The 18,554-nt window shown below is 46.2% G+C and overlaps 1 protein-coding gene across 5 annotated transcripts; it reads right to left on the bottom strand.

Annotated features, from left to right (window-relative positions):
• Positions 1-2,513: 2,513 nt before the first annotated feature.
• On the bottom strand, positions 2,514-17,882 carry ZNF587 (zinc finger protein 587). 5 transcript variants are annotated; one of them, XR_010153981.1, is made up of 5 exons: positions 17,631-17,882; positions 11,482-11,608; positions 6,446-9,140; positions 6,235-6,356; positions 2,514-5,913 (listed from the first exon to the last, which is right to left on the bottom strand). XR_010153981.1 is itself a non-coding variant. In XM_024351710.3 (3 exons), the coding sequence occupies exons 1-3, from the start codon at positions 17,661-17,663 to the stop codon at positions 7,570-7,572; spliced, it is 1,731 nt and encodes a 576-aa protein (XP_024207478.2). In that variant the 5' UTR covers positions 17,664-17,882; the 3' UTR covers positions 2,514-7,569. The 5 variants fall into 5 exon arrangements, 2 of the variants coding, with proteins under 2 accessions (XP_024207478.2, XP_024207477.2); XR_010153980.1 differs by having other exon boundaries at positions 6,235-9,140; XR_010153979.1 differs by having other exon boundaries at positions 3,805-5,913; positions 6,235-9,140; positions 11,482-11,611; positions 17,631-17,876.
• Between the last annotated feature and the right edge of the window lie 672 nt (positions 17,883-18,554).

The following is an 18,554-nucleotide window of genomic DNA, read 5'->3' as shown; positions in this document are numbered from 1 at the left end:
CAACATGGTGAAACCCCGTCTCTACTAAAAATACAAAAATGAGCCGGGCTTAGTGGCACACACCTGTAATCCCAGCTACTTGGGGGGCTGAGGCAAGAGAATCACTTGAACCCAGGAGATGGAGGTTGCAGTGAGCCGAGATCACGCCACTGCACTCCAGCCTGGGCGACAAAGTGAGGCTCCATCTCAAAAAAAAAAAAGAAATAGTTTTAAGTTCTCCCATCCAAGTAGTAACCAGGCCCGACCCTGCTTAGCTTCCGAGATCAGACGAGATCGGGCGCGTTCAGAGTGGTATGGCCATAGACGGAAATAGTTTTAAGTTCTCAATCAACTTCAACTGAATGGTTAGTGGTCAGTTTTGTAATCACAATGACATTCTTGCAAACAAATACAATGTGTGGCATCTCTCTTTGATATACTGGATAGTTAAAAATTGTTTTAAAGCTTTGCCTAATATTTTGTGATTTATCTCAATGTAATCTGTATAAGTAGTAAAATTATAGATGACTCCTTTCCTTTTTTTTTTTTTTTTTTAAGACAAGGGTCTAGCTCTGTTGCCTAGGCTGGAGGGCAATGGCATGATCACAGCTTACTGCAACCTCTGCTCCTGCATTCAAGCGATTCTCGTGCCTCAGCCTCCCGAACAGCTGGGATTACAGGTGCATGATACCACATCCGGCTAATTTTTGGATTTTTAGTAGAGACAGTGTTTCACGGTATTGGCCTGACTGGTCTCGAACTCCTGTCCTCAAGTGACCCACCTGACTTGGCCTCCCAAAGTGGGATTACAGGCATGAACCACTGCACCCAGCCTAAATTACTACCTTTTATGTTGCACATTTTAAGTAACTTTTGTCATTTCCATCTTGGGTTGTTGCTTTTTTGTTTTTTGAGACAGAGTCACTCTGTCGCCCAGGCTGGAGTGCAGTGGCATGATCTTGGCTCACCGCAAACTCCGCCTCCTGGGTTCATGCCATTCTCCTGCCTCAGCCTCCTGAGTAGCTGGGACGACAGGCGCGTGCCACCACACCTGGCTAACTTTCTGTATTTTTAGTAGAGATGGGGTTTCACTGTGTTAGCCAGGATGGTCTCGATCTCCTGACCTTGTGATCCGCCCACATCATCCACCCAAAGTGCTGGGATTACAGGTGTGAGTCACTGTGCCCGGCCGTGTTGTCACTTTTAATGTGCTTTGGTTTTAATTTTCTGTAGAAAAGTAAAACAAATTTTTCCCTTTAAATTTAATCCTTGCTTTTAATGACTTAATCCTTGCTTTTAATGACTTGTGCACCCCAATTTACTAAGAAAATAAACCATTTAAAAAATAATCTTGAGTTGGGCATAGTAGTTTATTCCTGTAATCCCAACACATTGGGAGGCAGAGGCAGGCTGTTGACTTGAGCCGAGGAGATTGAGACCAGCCTGGGCAACATGGCAAAACCCTGTGTCCACAAAAAATGCAAAAATTAGCCAGGCAGGGTGCCTGTCTGTAGTCCCAGCTACCCAGCAGGCTGAGGTGGCAGGATCACTTGAACCCTGGGGGTGGTCAAGGCTGCAGTGAACCATGATCATGCTACTGCATTCCAGCCTGGGCAGCAGAGCAAGATTCTGTCCAAAAATAACATAAAAAGTATGTGTGTGTGTGTGTGTGTGTGTGTGTATGTACACACATATATATGTATATATGTGTGTACATATACACACACATATATATGTATATATATATATAAAATGCCTTTATGTGTAGGCTTGATTTAATTTTCAATTTTATGTGAAGCATAAATTGAGCAGTTTTTCTATCTCAATTTTTAATCTATTTTAACATTGTATTACATTATCTATTATTTTCTCTGCAAATTGATAAGCAACGTACACCCCTCAGACATGGACTGTGATTTCTTTTTTTTTTTTTTTTTTTTTTGAGACAGAGTCTTGCTCTGTTGCCCATGCTGTAGTGCAGTGCCATGATCTTAACTCACTGCAACCTCCGCCTGCCAGGTTCAAGCAATTCTATGCCTCAGCCTCCTGAGTAGCTGGGATTACAGGTGCGCACCACCACACCCAGCTAATTTTTGCATTTTTAGTAAAGACATGGTTTAACCATGTTGGTCAGGCTGGTCTGGAACTCCTGACCTCGTGATCCACCCACCTCGGCCTCCTGAAGTGCTGGGATTACAGGCATGAGCCACCACACCCAGCCAGGAAAGTTCTTCTTTATAGATTCTTTCTAGCTATGTGTTGAAAAGAGAATTATAGTCATCTAAAGAGGATTAATTCAACACTTAGGGAAAGTAGAGGTTAGCAAGAGGAAGTTACTTCTCTTAGAGTATGTGATTCAAAGGAAAAAATGTGCCACATCAAATATACATGGACTGGCTAAACATTTCTAGGTACATGTCGATTTATAAGCCACTGTAAGATTCAACACAATGAGGAAATTACTGGTGTAATAAAAATAAACATTAGATTGATGAAACACAGTAAAATAATTTCAAACAGGAAAGAGGTATGAATCTTTTGTACAAAAAAAGTTTGACATATTTAATTCACATACAAGCAGGAAGATTAACTTCATAAGAGAATTAACAAAAGTTGTAAAGTTGTATTAATTCAAGACAAGAGACTGCAGAGACTAAAATTGCTTAGTACTGAAAGTTTTGCTTATATAAACTGTAGTTTATGGAGAAAATAAAGAAATTTTTTGTTTTTTTTGAGGCAGGTTCTCACTCTATTCCCCAGGCTAGAGTGCGATGGCACCATCTCGGCTGATTGCAACCTCCATTTTCCAGGAAGGCTCTTTAATTCCTCCTGATTACAAAGGTTTTGTGTGAACATAATTTGGTGTAATAGAAAAAAATTTACACCACAAGAGGCAAACATACTCTTCAGTGTGTGTGGTCATAATTTGTTTGCACGAGCCCTTTTAAACTTCTAGATATCATTGAAACTCCTATGTTGATTAAAAATCATCAAAGATCTTTCTAGTGAGAAGGATGAAAAATATTACTGAGAATGAAGTATCACTATTTCATGTATGTGCCTGCATGTACTTATATAACATGCTGTAATACAAGGTGACATTTAGGGGTTGAGACTGTTAACATCTGACTGTACCTTGCTATTTGTAATTTACAATCTTTTATTCACATTTCTCAAGTGCCATGCCTTTAGGTGCCTATACATCATGCTATCATAGGATTTCTAGGGATAAGCCAAGTGCAGTGGCAGATGCCTGTAATCCCAGCACTTTAGGAGGCCGAGGGGGGTGGATCATGAGGTCAGGGAGTTTGAGACCAGCCTGGCTAACGTAGTGAAAGCCCATCTCTACTAAAAATACAAAAATTAGCTGGGCGTGGTGGAGGGAACCTATAGGCCCAGCTACTCGGGAGGCTGAGGCAAGAGAATCACTTGAACCTGGGAGGCGGAGGTTGCAGTGAGCCGAGACCATGCCATTGCACTTCAGCCTGGGTGACAGAGTGAGACTCTGTCTCAAAAAAAAAAAAAAATTTTTTTTAGGGATAATATCTAAGCCCATATAACATGCTGTTATAAAGTTATAAAGTATAACATTTATGGATTGAGATTTTTTTTTTTTTTTTGAGATGATGTGTCTCTCTGTCACCAGGTTGGAGTGCACTGGTGTGATATTGGCTCAGTGCACCTTCCACCTCCCAGGTTCAACCACCTCCCAGGTTCAACCGATTTTCCGGCCTCAGCCTCCCGAGTAGCTGGGACTACAGGCACTACAGGCACCCGCCACCATGCCCGACTAATTTTTGTATTTTTAGTAGAGACAGGAATTCAAGTAGAGACAGGAATTCACAATATTGGCCAGGGTGGTCTTGAACTCCTGACCTTGTGATCCACCCACCTCAGCCTCCCAAAGTGGTGGGATTACAGGCCTCAGCCACCACACCTGGCCAAGATTCTTCATATAGCTGATTATCTTGCCATTTCTAACTTACAATCTTTTATCCACATTTCTTAACTTTCTTTTGTTACACTAAACGGGACAGGAAGTCTTAACTCTTGTATCCACCAAGCATGTTAGGAAAATAACAGAGATTCCATTAGCAAATTAAGCTCCCCAAAAAACACAAATACATAGCTAAAAAATGTTGCAAAGACACCAAGTGGCCAGGGCGTGTTGGCTCACGCCTATAATCCCAGCACTTTGGGAGGCTAAGGCGGGCGGATCACGAGGTCTGGAGATCGAGACCATACAGTAAAACCCCGTCTCTACTAAAGAAAAAAATACAGGCCAGGTGCAGTGGCTCACGCCTGTAATTCCAGCACTTTGGGAGGCCGAGGTGGGTGGATCACGAGGTCAGGAGTTTGAGACCAGCCTGACCAACATGGTGAAACCTGGTCTCTGCTAAAAATACAAAAATTAGCTGAAATACAAAAATTAGCTGGGTATGGTGGCACGCACCTGTAATCCCAGCTAATGAGGTGGCTGAGGCAAGGAGAATTGCTGGAATCCAGGAGGTAGAAGTTGCAGTGAGCCGAGATTGCGACACGGCACTCCAACCTGGGCAACAGAGCAAGACTCTGTCTCAAGAAACAAAACAAAAAAATTAAGCTGACGTGGTGGGCGCTTGTGGTCCCAGCTACTCAGGAGGCTGAGGCAAGAGAATGGCGTGAACCCGGGAGGTGGAGTTGCAGTGAGCCGAGATCATGCCACTGCACTCCAGCCTGGGTGAAAGAGTGAGACTTCTCAAAAAAAAACACAGAGTGTCCACTCAATAACTTTGATTGAAACTGTCTTCATGTTCTTCACTTCACAAATATAAAGCTGTTACAGTGGACTTTGTGAGGTTCCATGTGTTTGGTCAGCCATAAGAGGAAGAATAATTCAGAGTGAGAGGAAACAAGAGAGATTCTAGGCAGCCCTCAGGGAAGCTGAGGAGGTGGCACCCTGCCTCCGGGTCCCTCAGAATGTCCCATCTCCCTGTCAGTATCAGTGTCCCAGATAATCTTCTTCTGATTGGGACATTTCCCAATTTGGGAACAGTGGTTACTTGCCAAATTCACATTTACGGCCAAAACTGTGGCTGTAGTGTCGACATTCATGCAAGTGGGGAAATGGGCATGTGGCCCCTGAAAAAAGATTCTGGATTCCATAATCTCACCTTGCTGAGAAGAAACTACCGTTTCAGCAGAAAGTGCAATGACAGTGTCTGCACAGGGACTGGAGATTATCTCTAGAAAAGAGCTTGGAGTGAGGAAATTAGTTAATGTGGATGAATGACGTTACCCATGGAGAATGAAGTAAGTAGGTAGAAGACAAAAGCCTCAGAACACATAAATCTCAACGGGTACTGAGTAGAGGACTCGGAGCTCTGAGGTAACTGGAGCTCATGGCTATCCTGGAACTTGGATAACATAAAGTTCTTGTTTCTACAAAGTGTGTATCCTTTCCATATGTGAGAACTCTGAGGAAATACAAACTTGGAACAAAAGAAATAGTAAGGTAATCTTAGAAAGATGTTGAATAGAAAGCAAGCTACGGTGACATCTTAACTGTTTCACTGCCCAGCAATCTATACGTATTGTCACTTGGGGACACTTATGATTCCACATGAAGTGGATAACCAGCTCATAGTTCTTGTGGTACTGAAAACCAAGTATTCAGCCAGGTACAGTGGCTAACACCTGTAATCCCAGCACTTTGGGAGGCCGAGGCAGGTGGATCACTTGAGCTCAGAAGGTAGAGAGCAGCCTGGGTAACATGGTGAAACCCTATCTCTACTAAAATAAATAAATAAAATTAGCCAGGTATAATGGCACATGCCTGTAGTCCCAGCGACTCAGGAGGCTGAGGCAGAATCGCTTGAACACAGGAGGTGGAGGTTGCAGTGGGCCGAGATCGTGCCACTTCACTGTAGCTTAGGAGACAGAGCTAGACTCCATCTGAAAAAAAAAAAAGAAAAGAAAACCAAATATTCCTTGCAGCAAAGTGACATCACTGAGGAATGAATGAAGTCCAACATACGTCTTTGTTATTTCATTATTTTTAAATATCTTAATGAAATGGGAAATAGATAAAATTCATTTTAAAAAACAAGCCTACAGGTGAGGCCAGGCAGGGTGCCTCACCCCTGTAGACCAAGCACTTTTGGAGGCCTAGGCAAGTGGATCGCCTGAGCCCAGGAGTTCGCGATCAGACTGGGCAAAAAGGTAAAACCCTCTCTACAGAAAATACAACAGTTATCCAGTTGTGGTGGTGCATACCTGTATTTCCAGCTACTCTGGAGGCTGAGGTGGGCAGAGTGCTTGAGCCCAGGAAGCAGAGGTTGCAATGAGCTGAGATTGTGCCACGGTACTCTAGCCTGGGAGACAGAGCGAGACTTTGTCTCAAAACAAAAAAAAATGCAAAACATAAACCACTGACTCAAAAAGTTATAACCACTTATTAAAATAATAAACAATTTCAAATACTAACCATACTCCCTCTTGGTAAGACAGAACAGAAATCCTTGGACACTGATGGTAGATAGATATACAAACGAGCAATAATTTCATTCTTAAGTCATAGTTTGGCATTGCTTAAAAAGTTGTACATTAGGCCAAGCACAGTAGGTCACACCTGAGAAGCTGAGGCGGGCAGATCACTTGAGGTCAGTTCATAACAAAGCCTGGCCAGCATGGTGAAACCCCATTGCTAATAAAAATAAAAAAAAAGTTATCCAGGCATGGTGGTGCACACCGGTAATCCCTGCTACTCGGGAGGCTGAGGCAGGAGAATCAGTTGAACTTGGGAGGCAGAGGTTGCAGTGAGCCGAAATCATGCCACCTAACTCCAGCCTGGGTGACAGAGTGAGACTCTGTCTCAAAAAAGAGTTGTACTTTAATCTATCACGTGACCCAGGCACTGCACACCACCATATGACCATAGTGAAACATACCTACATGAACAACTGCATTCAAATATAGCAGTTTCATTTATAACAGACAAAAACAAGAAGCGTGTCATTCGTTTTTCTTTTTGTAGAGAGGAGGTCTGGCTATGTTGCCCAGGCTGATCTCTAACTCCTGGCCTCCAATGAACCACCTTGTCCTCCCAAAGCATCAGGTTTACAAGCATGAGCCACCATGCCTGGTTCAGCATGTCATATTCTAAGCAATACGAAAAGAATGAAGGCCAGTTGCAGAGGCTCATGCCTGTAATTTCAGCACTTTGGGAGTCAAGGTGGGTGGATCACTTGAGGTCAGGAGTTTGAGACCAGCCTGGCCAACATGGTAAAACCCCATCTCCACTAAAAACACAAAAATTAGCTGGGCGTGGTGGTGTGTACTCATAATCCCAGCTACTCAGGAGGCTGAGGTAGGAGGATTGCATGAACCCAGGAGGCCCAAGTTACAGCAAGCCAAGACTGCACCACTGCACTCCAGCCTGGGTGACAGAATGAGACTCCGTTCCAACGCGAAGTCTCTTAAGACCAAGGAGAGCAGACATTCTGATGTTTCCCACATTGACAGCACTCATAAGGCCTTTCTCCAGTATGAACTCTCCTGTGTTTAACGAGATGGGATGCTTCAGCAAAGGATTTCCCGTATTCACTGTACTCATAAGGCCTTTCTCCTGTGGGAACTCTGATGATGAAGGAGGGTAGAGCTTCGCTGAAATGTTTTTCCACATTTGGTGCATTCATAAGGCCTTTCTCCAGTATGAATTCTCCTGTGTTTAATGAGACTGGAACATTCAGCAAAGGATTTTCCACATTCACTGCACTTGTAAGGCTTTTGTCCAGAATGAACTCTTTTATGAACATGAAGAGCAGAGCTGGAAAGAAATGATTTACCACATTCACTGCATTCATACGGCCTTTCTCCAGTGTGAATCCTCTGATGTATAGTCACGCTGTGCTTATTGCCAAATAGTTTCCCACATACCTCACACGCATATGGCCTTTCTCCAGTGTGAACTCTCTCATGAACGAGAAGATGATACTTCCTGTTAAATAATTTCCCACATTCCCTACAATTGTAAGGTCTTTCCCCAGTGTGAAGTCTCTGGTGTTCAGTGAGGTGGGATCTGTACCTAAATGATTTCCCACATTCCTTGCACTCATAGGGCCTTTCTCCAGTGTGACCTCGCTGATGGTGAACGAGGTTGCCCTTTTGACCAAAAGATTTTCCACATTCTCCACACTTGTAAGGCCTTTCTCCAGTGTGAACACGCTGATGGTTAATAAGGCAAAACTTCTGACGAAAAGATTTCCCACATTCCCCACAGTGATAAGCTCTCTCTCCAGTGTGACCTCGCTGATGTTGAATGAGGTTACCCTTTTGACCAAAAGATTTCCCATATTCTCCACACTCATAAGGCCCTTCTCCAGTGTGAACACGCTGATGGCTAATAAGGCTGCCCTTCTGACTAAAAGATTTCCCACACTCCCCACAGGGATAAGCTGTCTTTCCAGTGTGGACTCGCTGATGTTGAATAAGGCTGCTCTTTCGACTATAAGATTTCCCACACTCTCCACAATCATAAGGTCCTTTTCCAGTGTGATCTCGCTGATGATTACTGAAGCTGACATATCTGCTAAAGGATTTTCCACAATCACTGCACACATAACATCCATCTCTAGTGAAAAGTTTCTGGTGTGGAATAACTGAGTGTTTGGTGCTGAAGGCTTTTGTGCGTTTTCCACACCTGTAATTAGTTTTTCCCTCCTGAAAGGGTGGGCCATGCGTAGTTTCACTGTCTTTCTTCTCTACGGGGTAAGCGGCTTCTTCTTGGCACAATCCTGAACTGGGCAGAACGTCCTTCCCAAACTCGCGGAAGACAAATGGCTCCTGTGACACCCTGAGCTTACGTTTCTTTACAAACGATGCTTCTCTGACACTCTTTCTGTAGAATTTCTCTCCAATATGCTGCTTCTGGTGCTGATGAAGGTTTGCAGTGTCATCCAAGTTTTTTCCACATGCTCCACTCCTGTTCAGCTTCTGCTTGTGATGAGTTTCCTGGTGGTCAGCAAAGTGAAAAACATCCTCCAAGTTGAGGCCACACATTTCACAGGGGTGAGCCTTCTTAGGAGAAACACCTGCCCTAGGAGTCCTGCTCTGAGACTCTCTTTGTACAGAAATGCTCTGCTTACAAGGTGCCTCCTCATCTTTTGATCCACACCAACAACCTGAGAGCAAGAAAATGCTGGTCAAGTGCAAAGTACCTCCGACGGGAAGGCACAGCCCACCCACAAGTACATCTCACAAATTGAGGAATTAATCTATAGAAATATTTGCAGGAACACAATGTTGGCTTCAAGTTAAAGATGGGGCTGCTGGCTGGGCGCAGTGGCTCACACCTGTAATCCCAGCACTTTGGGAGGCTGAGGCGGGTGGATCACCTGAGGTCAGAAGTTCAAGACCAGCGTGACCAACATGGTGAAACCCCATCTCTACTGAAAATACAAAAATTAGCTGGGTGTGGTTGTGGACACCTGTAATCCCAGCTACTCGGGAGGCTAAAGCAGGAGAATCATTTGAACCCAGAAGGCGTAGGTTTGTAGTGAGCAGTGATTATGCCACTGCACCCCAGCCTGGACAACAGAGTGAGACTCATTCACAAAAAAAAAAAAAAAAAAAAAAAAAAAAAGATGGGGCTTCTTAGAATTCCTGGGCTATAAAGGTCACAGAATCCAGGAGGCTTCATGATGTAAAGAGCACAAGCATATATGCAACACAGGGAGTAGAGGCAGGGTCTACAGCTCCTTCCTCTACAATCAAGTTGTGTACAGGATCTTATCTCCTGATGACATGTGAGTGCTATATAGAAGAATATGGGCTGGGCACGGTGGCTCACTCCTGTAATCCCAGCACTTTGCAAGGCCGAGGCGGGCAGATCACCTGACGTCAGGAGTTCGAGACCAGCCTGGCTAATATAGTGAAACCCTGTATCTACTAAAAATACAAAAAGTCAGTCAGGCATGGTGGCATGTGCCTGTAATCCCAGCTACTTGGGAGGCTGAGGCAGGAGAATCGCTTGAACCCAGGAGGCAGAGGTTACACTGAGCCGAGATCATACCATTGCACTCCAGCTTGGGCAACAAGAGCAAAACTCTCTCTCAAAAATATACATACACACACACACACACATATATATACACATACACACATATATATACATCTGTATATATATAGAAACATGTGAAGACCAAGAAAACATGAGTACAACACAGCAGGGGGTGGTCATAGATGGTTTAACCATGGGCATACACTTCCTAATACGTAATCAATACACCAATATCAGAGACAACTGCAGATGAAAGCACAAGAAAAATGGGTGAGATGTGGAGTCCAGAAATGTGAGTATTAGTGCTGGGGTGGATATCACTGCAGAAATGAAAAGGTACAGAACTAACACGTGTGAAACTCTCAACAATGGGGAGAAAAAGACAAATAGTGTGTGCCTACTCATATTGCCACAAAAATACTTGGCAAATATAAATGCTTTCTGGTATGATTTGGATAAACCCCTGAAGTCATGCCCTCCCCCAGCATGGCACTCCTGAGGGACAGGCTCCCTTTGAGCCTATCGTGATGAGCCTGAATTGAACCACATCTTGTCAAACACGGAGGACTCTCCATCTCACACCCAGTACATAGGACCGGACGATGTAACTATGAAGGGAGAGATAGCAGAGATGAACACCCAACACTAGCTCAGGACAACTAAGCACCTGACAGCCCACAGGAGAGTAAACTAAGTATTACAAGAGAATTCCTAAGCAGGGTCTTGCAAGAAGAGTCTATGGTCTACGTAGGTAGTGACAATGTCAATGAAGGCAATTCTTGGCACAGGGAAGCACGAAGGATTGTCAGATAGAGGAAGGAAGTGTTAATAGAACCTGGGCACACAAGAGCTACCGATTTGGACAGTCACCTGACAGCCAGAGGCAGGCAAAGTGGATACATTAAGGTGCCTATAAGACTCCTGACTCTGACTCCTTCCCTGGGAGCCTGGAGCAAAGCAGGTGTTGGAGCTGCTTAAGGAGAGGAAAAGGTGGCTGGGCGTGGTGGCTCACGCCTATAATCCCAGCACTTTGGGAGGCCAAGGCAGGTGGATCACGAGGTCAGGAGATCAAGACCATCCTGGCTAACACGGTGAAACCTCATCTCTACTAAAAATACAAAAAAAATTAGCCAGGCGTGGTGGTAGTCGCCTGTAGTCCCAGCTACTTGAGAGGCTGAGGCAGGAGAACCGCATGAACCCAGGAGGTGGAGCTTGCAGTGAGCCGAGATGGCGCCGCTGTACTCCAGCCTGGGTGACAGAGCGAGACACTGTCTCAGAAAAAAAAAACAGGAGAGGAAAAGGCAATACACACACCTTACTTCTACCAACCACACAACTTACATAGAGAAGTGTAGAAGGAACCTGTGTCCAGGCTCCTTAAGTGAGAAAGACAGTCCTGTCAATGAAAAACAGGGGAACAGTAACACTACCTCAGGTCACAAAGGTGAGCGTGAGCAACTTACCCAGCGAGGATATGAGAGCCAGGTTCTCTAGCATCACATCACGGTACAAGCACCTCTGAGCCTCACTAAGAAGACACCACTCCTCCTGGGAAAAGTTCACAGCCACATCTTCAAAGGTCACAGTGCCCTGCTATGATAGTGACAGATGAAACCACAAGCAGCCCCTCTGCTGAGGTACCACAACCCACCTCTCCCACACACCCACCCTTGCCCATCCTCCTCCCAAGGTCCCCAACATGGAGTTGAAACCACATCCACTGGTGCCTTTGTCTCTTCATGGGCCTGCTGGTCAAATGCCATCAGCAACAAGAAGTACGTGGACAAATAGGTATCCATGCTGAGGTCCTGACATAAAAAGGTCCACTCCCTTCTGGGCTGGGTGCGGTGGCTCACGCCTGTAATCCCAGCACTTTGGGACACTGATTCGGGCAGATCTTGCGGTCAGGGGATAGAGACTATGCTGGTTAACATGGTGAAACCCTGTCTCTACTAAAAATACAAAAAATTAGCCGGGCATGGTGGTGGACACCTGTAGTCCCAGCTACTCGGGAGGCTGAGGCCGGAGAATGGCATGAACCCAGGAGGTGGGGTTTGTAGTGAGCCGAGATCACACCACTGCACTCCACCCTGGCCAACAGAGCGAGACACCATCTCAAAAAAAAACAAAACAAAAAAGCCCACACCCCCTTCTGAATAGCGATATCCAAGGTCACGTAAAGCCCAAGGCAGCTGCCTGAGTCCATCAGACAACCTCGCTCTCTAAATATATATCATTCTTTATACTGTACAGACACATGCCCATGGCCACCCCTACCAGAGTTTCCCCAACCTTCAGCCCCTCTCCGGCATCCCCAGAAGTAAAAGTTTATTTTTGGGGGATTTTTTTGAGACATAGTCTAGCTCTGCCACCCAGGCTGGAGTGCAGGAACACAATCATGACTCACTGTAGCCTCCGCCTCCCAGGTTCAAGTGATTCTTGTGCCTCAGCCTCCCAAGTAGCTGGGATTACAGCCATGCACCACTACACTCGGCTAATTTTTTTTTTTTTGAGACGGAGTCTTGCTGTGTCCCCCAGGCTGGAGGGCAGTAGCATGATCTCAGCTCAGTGCAAGCTCTGCCTCCCGGGTTCAGGCCATTCTCCTGCCTCAACCTCCCGAGTAGCTGGGACTACAGGTGCCCACCACCACAGCTGGCTAATTTTTTGTATTTTTTTTTTTTAGTAGAGACGGGGTTTCACTGTGTTAGCCAGGATGGTCTCGATCTCCACACTTCCTGATCCACCCACCTCAGCATCCCAAAGTGCTGGGATTCCAGGCGTGAGCCACCATGCCTGGCCTGTATTTTTTTTTTTTAGTAGAGACGGGGTTTCACCATGTTGGCCAGGCTGGTCTTGAACTTCTGGTCTCAAGTGATCCACCAGCCTTGGCCTCTGAAAGTGAGGAGATTATAGGGGTGAGCCACCACACTCAGCGCCTATAAATAAAATTATTTCACAAGATGAAGAGGGTATAACGGCCCATGATTCCCTTGGGAATATGCAATGGTTTGTTTCCATAACTCTGCTGGTAGGGATGGAATTGAAACCCACCACAAAATATAACAACCTGGAACCCTGCCTTATCACCTTGATAAAACGGGCTGTTAGGCTAGGATACATTATTCAAGAGAGCAGAGTGGGAATGAGATTTGTACTCACACCTTTTAAGGTTGTCCCACTATCACAAGATGTCAAAGTGACACATCATATTGGGCCTTCAATTCTGGCCTTATACCAAAATGTGGATAAGCATCCAGACTATGCTTGACAAATACAAATAGCATCTAATATTAACACAGAATTTCCATGGTTTACAATAGCAGTGGTAATCCCAAATCATCCTGTGAACGTCTCCCGGAATGACTCCATAGCCACACAGAACCACATATGGCTTCAGATATCCATGGCCTTATTTCACTTTTGTGCTGCACCAGCTGAGACCTCAGCTGTAGCAACCCTCCTCTGTCCACCTAATGCCATTTAAAGCCCAGCCCCTGGATTTGTGAACCAAACCACATCTACTATCACAGATGAGCATATTTTTCACTGCCCATATGCACCAGGCTGAACGAAACTCCCCAGGCACTCCCAAAGTCATCTCAAAACGTTTATGAGTCCAGACAGTGATAAATAGTTACAACTGGCCAGGCACAGTGGCTCACGCCTGCAATTCCAGCACTTTGAGGCCGAGGCAGGCAGATCACCCGGTCAGGAGTTCAAGACTAGCCTGGTCAGCATGGTGAAACCCTGTCTCTACCAAAAATACAAAAATTAGCCTGCTGTGGTGGCAGGTGCCTGTAATACTAGCTACTTGGGAGGCTGAGGCAGGAGAATTGCTTGAACCCAGGAGGTGGAGGTTGCAGTGAGCCGAGATGGCACCATTGCACTCCAGCTTGGGCAACAAGAGCGAAACTCCATCTGAAAAAAAAAAAAAGTTACAACTTTGGCACCAACTCAGGCCTAAGTGTCATCTTCCCTGAATTACTCCTGTGCTTCTGCATGCATCTATCTCTTGTCTATTATCTCTTTGGATGTCTATGTCCCCTTCCAAACTCTACTGTATTAAATGTCCTGCTATGATGGTCACTCACACCCTCTCAGGTGTTTAGGAAGCCCAGTAACATCAATTGAGGACGTAAGTAAGAGATCCAGTCCTCAGCCTGTAATCACACCTTTCTGCCCCCTGAAAAGATTTACCACCAGAATCTGAAGCACGTCCTCCTAAGTGGACCCATAACTAATCATAGTTCACTCATTAGCTTTCATATGTTGGATGTCTCCAGTATCAACACCCTCCCAGATACCCCATCCAGTATGTCTAGTTATTGATTTGATGCCACCACTTATTGGTCTCTGATTCTTCATATGGCCAAAACAACCCTCTGGATATCCACAGTGAATATTATGTCAACACCAACCTCATCTCAGCTGAAGCAGTGTGCATGGTTACAGCTGCTAAGATCAAAAACCTTGGGCTCATGCCCGATTCCTCTTTCATGCTCCTATCATCCACATTAGAAAACCTAGCTGTCTGCAAGGCATGGTGGCTCGTGCCTATAATCCCAGCACTTGGGGAGGCAGAGGCCAGCGAATCTCCTGAGGTCAGGAGTTTGAGACTAGCCTGGCCAACATGGTGAAACCCCGACTTTACTAAAAATAGAAAAATTAGCCGAGTGTGGTGGTACATGCCTATAATCCCAGCTACTCAGGAGGCTGAGGCAGTAGAATCACTTGAACCCAGGAGGTGAAGGTTGCAGTGGGCTGAGATTGTGCCACTAGACTCCAGGCTGGACAAGAGAGTGAAACTCCGTCTCAAAAAAAAAAAAAAAAAAAAAAAAAGAAAACCTAGCTGTCTTGGCTGGGCGCATTGGTCCATGCCTATAATCCCAGCACTTTGGGAGGCCGAGACGTGACGATCACTTGAGGTCAGGAGTTCGAGACCAGCCTGGCCAACATGGTAAAACCTCGTCTCCACTAAAAATACAAAAATTAGCTGGGCATGATGGTGGGTGCCTGTAATGCCAGCTACCTTGAATGCTGAGGCAGGAGAATTGCTTGAACCTGGGAGGCAGAGGCTCCAGTGAGCCAAGATTGCGCCACTGCACTCCAGCCTGGGCAACAAGACTGAAATTCCACGTTAAAAAAAAAAAAAAGAAAACCTAGTTGTCTCTTTACAAAAAGTGAATCCTGAATCCAGACCCATGTGATTTATACCACTTATCTGATCCATTAACCCTCACCTGGATTATGGCAGGAGCCTTATCTCTGACCTTTCTTCCTCTTCCCTCAACCCACAGTCTATGCAACAAGGTCCAACCAGATGAAGCCTGTAGCCAGGTAGAACTGTGGTAATATCACCTCCTGACTTTGATCCGTTTTATCTCTAAGCATTTCACAACCTGGTAGCAAATCCTGGGTTAATCTTACAAGGGTGTTTACATTGGTTGACAGAAATGGGAATACCTCCATATAACCTGCCATGGCCTCAGTATCCTGGGTTTAGAGATTCTCCAGGGTCCTCGGATCAAAGGACTGAAAAAATGGCACTTAAGAGTCCCAGCACACCACAAGCTAGAGAACCTGTGGATGGGGTCAGGACCAATGAGGGGATTGAACACCCTCCACTTTACTGTGTGGGTTCCCTAAGTGCTTCTGCAGCCAGGAGTGCCTGAGGGGAGAGGCAGACATTACAAACATGTCACGGGATTTGATAAGCTCAGGCCTCCCTGAACCCTTTCTTGTCCCTGGAGCCAGGTGGCACTCAGGCTGGTTGTCTGACCTGCTTGTCTCAGTGCAAAATGTCATCTCTACCATCTATGTGATCTACAAAACGGATTCAACCTCCCAAGGCCCCAAAGTCCTCATCCTCTCTCTCTATGATGTTCTTCCTTTGATTGGCCTTTGGGAAACTTCTTAAAAGCCTGGATTTGGATCATGTCCCTCCTTTCTTCAAAACTCTCCATGGCTTCTAGAATCCTCATGATGAATGCACAGCCCCTGGCCTGCTTGCTCTACCAGGAAGAGCCCCATCTCACACGTTGTTCCTGACAGATGCCTGTGGACCCCAGGTTCCATCCTTCCAGCTCTGTCCATCTGCAGGCCATTGCCTGCACCCCTACCTGTGCCTGTCACTCTCCCCACTGCATCCCACTGGTGTCAGAAACAGGTGAAACCGACTTTGCAAAATTATAACTGATGAAATTATGACAGTGAAAGAAATCAGACCTAACCGACTCCATCTTGCTTCCAACCTTTCAGCCGTCTTTTGTCATTCCTGGGCACAGGCTGAATTAACTTAGGAAAAGAATTCAGTTCATAGTTTCACTCTGAAACAAAATTGATAATAGCCCTTTCCTGAAAAGACCCCTTTCTTGCCTGGGGACCAGCCTGTCTTTGCAGGACTAACAAATTAGCTACAAGAATAGAAATTACGGTTTAGGGGTCATGCAGCTTCTGGCTCCAAGAGTCTGAACCTCCCCAAGTTGCTCCTGAAGATAACGTTACTATTTATTGTAAAACCTAATGTGAGTTTCTGGGGTGCTAGTTGAGTTGGTCTCCCCTGTGTGAGACACCCATGGGAAGCCATGGGCGGCCTCTGAGGAGAAAAGTCTCCTTATTGCCTTCATGTCTTTATGCCCCGAGAGCATAACTCTTCAGCAGCATTCCATGGGTTGCTCAGGGAGATCACACTCCCTTGAAGCAGTGGAGCATAATGAAACATCTTGGCTCCTCCTGAAACCCGCAGCCACCCGTTTCAGTTAAGTTAAAGATCTTAAGTAGTTTAGACACACACCTTTGTTCAAGGAAATTCACAGAAACAGCCAGTGCTTTACATCTTATCGAATGACTCACGAGTTCTCCTTTACTGATTAATCCTTTTCCTGATCCCTTCCTCCCCCTCCAATCAGCCATAAGAACAAAGAGCTTGTAAACCAATAAACTGGGTGGAGCCAAAGAGCTCTGGGCCGCCAGGAAGCCTCCAATGCTCTGGCCACCTGGACCCGCCTTTTAAATGCGTATTCTGTCTCTTTCTAACTCCTTTGTCTCCGCCGGACTCGGGGTATCTGCTGGGTGGTGTGGGGCTGGTTTCCCCAACATCTAAGATCAGTGCTTGAGGTATTTTGCAGATCCTGCACTGGATGGATCAGCGGACAACACACAGACCGGTAATCTGGGTCAATCACTTCTGCCATCCCACCCACAACAGAAAACAGCATGAAAAACTCACTTTAACCCCCTATGAATCCATCTCCAACCTGACTGATCAGCACTCCCCACTTCCCAAGCCCCTACCCGCCAAATTAATTTTGAAAACTCTGATCCCAGAATGCTCAGGGAGACTGATAAAACTCCTGTCTCCCGAACAGCAGGGCGGCTCTGCATGAATTATTATTTCTCCACTGCAATTCCCCAGTCTTCATAAATCGGCTCTGTCTAGGCAGCTGGCAAGGTGAACCCACTGGATGGTTACAAGGAGAGGCCTCCTGCGAGCGCCTCAGTGTCCCTACGCCGGGTACCGGCTACAGACCCACGAGCAGGAGCCGCTCCCTCGCTGGTTTAGGACCTGGGTGACGATGGGGTGACCTGAGGGCACAGAAGGCGCCACAATTACCTGAGTCGGGTGCCTCGGCGCAGCCGCTGCCATCGGACTACTTGGGGAAGCACGGCCCGGGAGCAGTGGTCGCCGTCACGGGGCTGCAGAGCCGCCTCTGGGCACCGAGGACGATTCCTCTCCACCTTCTAGGTTCAGTCACCGCGGTCCCACCCAGCACTCAGGGGCCACAAACTGGGGAAACACCCGCGTCACCGATACACAGCCGCTACTAGAGACCCCGGAAGTCTCGGCCTTACGTTACGTGCACACGTGGAAATGCCTTCTTTCCGAGTGCTCATTGGCTCTGACCGGCTGTCGTTTAAAGCAGAGCTTTCTGGGTAATGTAGTTCCCCACTTTCCATGACACAACATGGTTACCAGGTTCTGAAATGTTCATGGCTCAGATGCACCTCCAAGCCTTTGCACCTATTGGTTCCTCTACCTGTATTACTCTACCTGGGGTGAAGCCTGTAATACACAGCATTTACCTGAGCTAGGTCCCTCAGTGTGGCTGCTGCCATCAACTGTGGGTGGAGCAGGCATCACCCCAGCCAGTGCCTATGAGCCTCAGACCTGCCACTTGGGAGCAGAGATGACTACTCCTCTTGTGCCTTCTCAGTCCCAACCCAGTACTCCCTGGCCTGACAAGCATGCCCAGAAATCCCTCATCCTGGGCCTTGCAACTAGCGCCTTCTGGGTAAAGTACTTCTCAGAGCTCTCAGCCAACAATGGTGGTATCCTCCAAGAGCAAACCGAATGCAGACCATGTTACACTCTGAGGGCTGCTGGAAAGCCCTGCTCACACCTCAAGGGAGGAAGACTATTGATTCTTTGTAAAAGCATCAAATAGGTATCACATCAGACTCTAGGAATCTCATCCTGCACCCAGAGAATAAAAATACTATTTGAGATGCTCCCAAACTTTACTTATCTAAGTGGCCA

The sequence above is a fragment of the Pan troglodytes genome, chromosome 20 (genome assembly GCF_028858775.2).
Source record: "Pan troglodytes isolate AG18354 chromosome 20, NHGRI_mPanTro3-v2.0_pri, whole genome shotgun sequence".
NCBI lineage: Eukaryota > Metazoa > Chordata > Mammalia > Primates > Hominidae > Pan > Pan troglodytes.
Note: the sequence above shows the minus strand (reverse complement) of the source record. Positions and strands in the feature narration are given on the sequence as shown.

What these genes read in the sequence shown, in the direction of transcription:
- ZNF587 (XM_024351709.3), bottom strand. Translation starts at nt 17,663, where the DNA reads ATGGCAGCGGCTGCGCCGAGGCACCCGACTCAG. An exon ending in CGCCGAGGCACCCGACTCAG is followed by an intron (nt 11,612 to 17,630) that starts GTAATTGTGGCG and finishes TCACTATCATAG; the next exon opens with CAGGGCACTGTGACCTTTGA. An exon ending in GGCTCTCATATCCTCGCTGG is followed by an intron (nt 9,141 to 11,481) that starts GTAAGTTGCTCA and finishes TCTTGCTCTCAG; the next exon opens with GTTGTTGGTGTGGATCAAAA.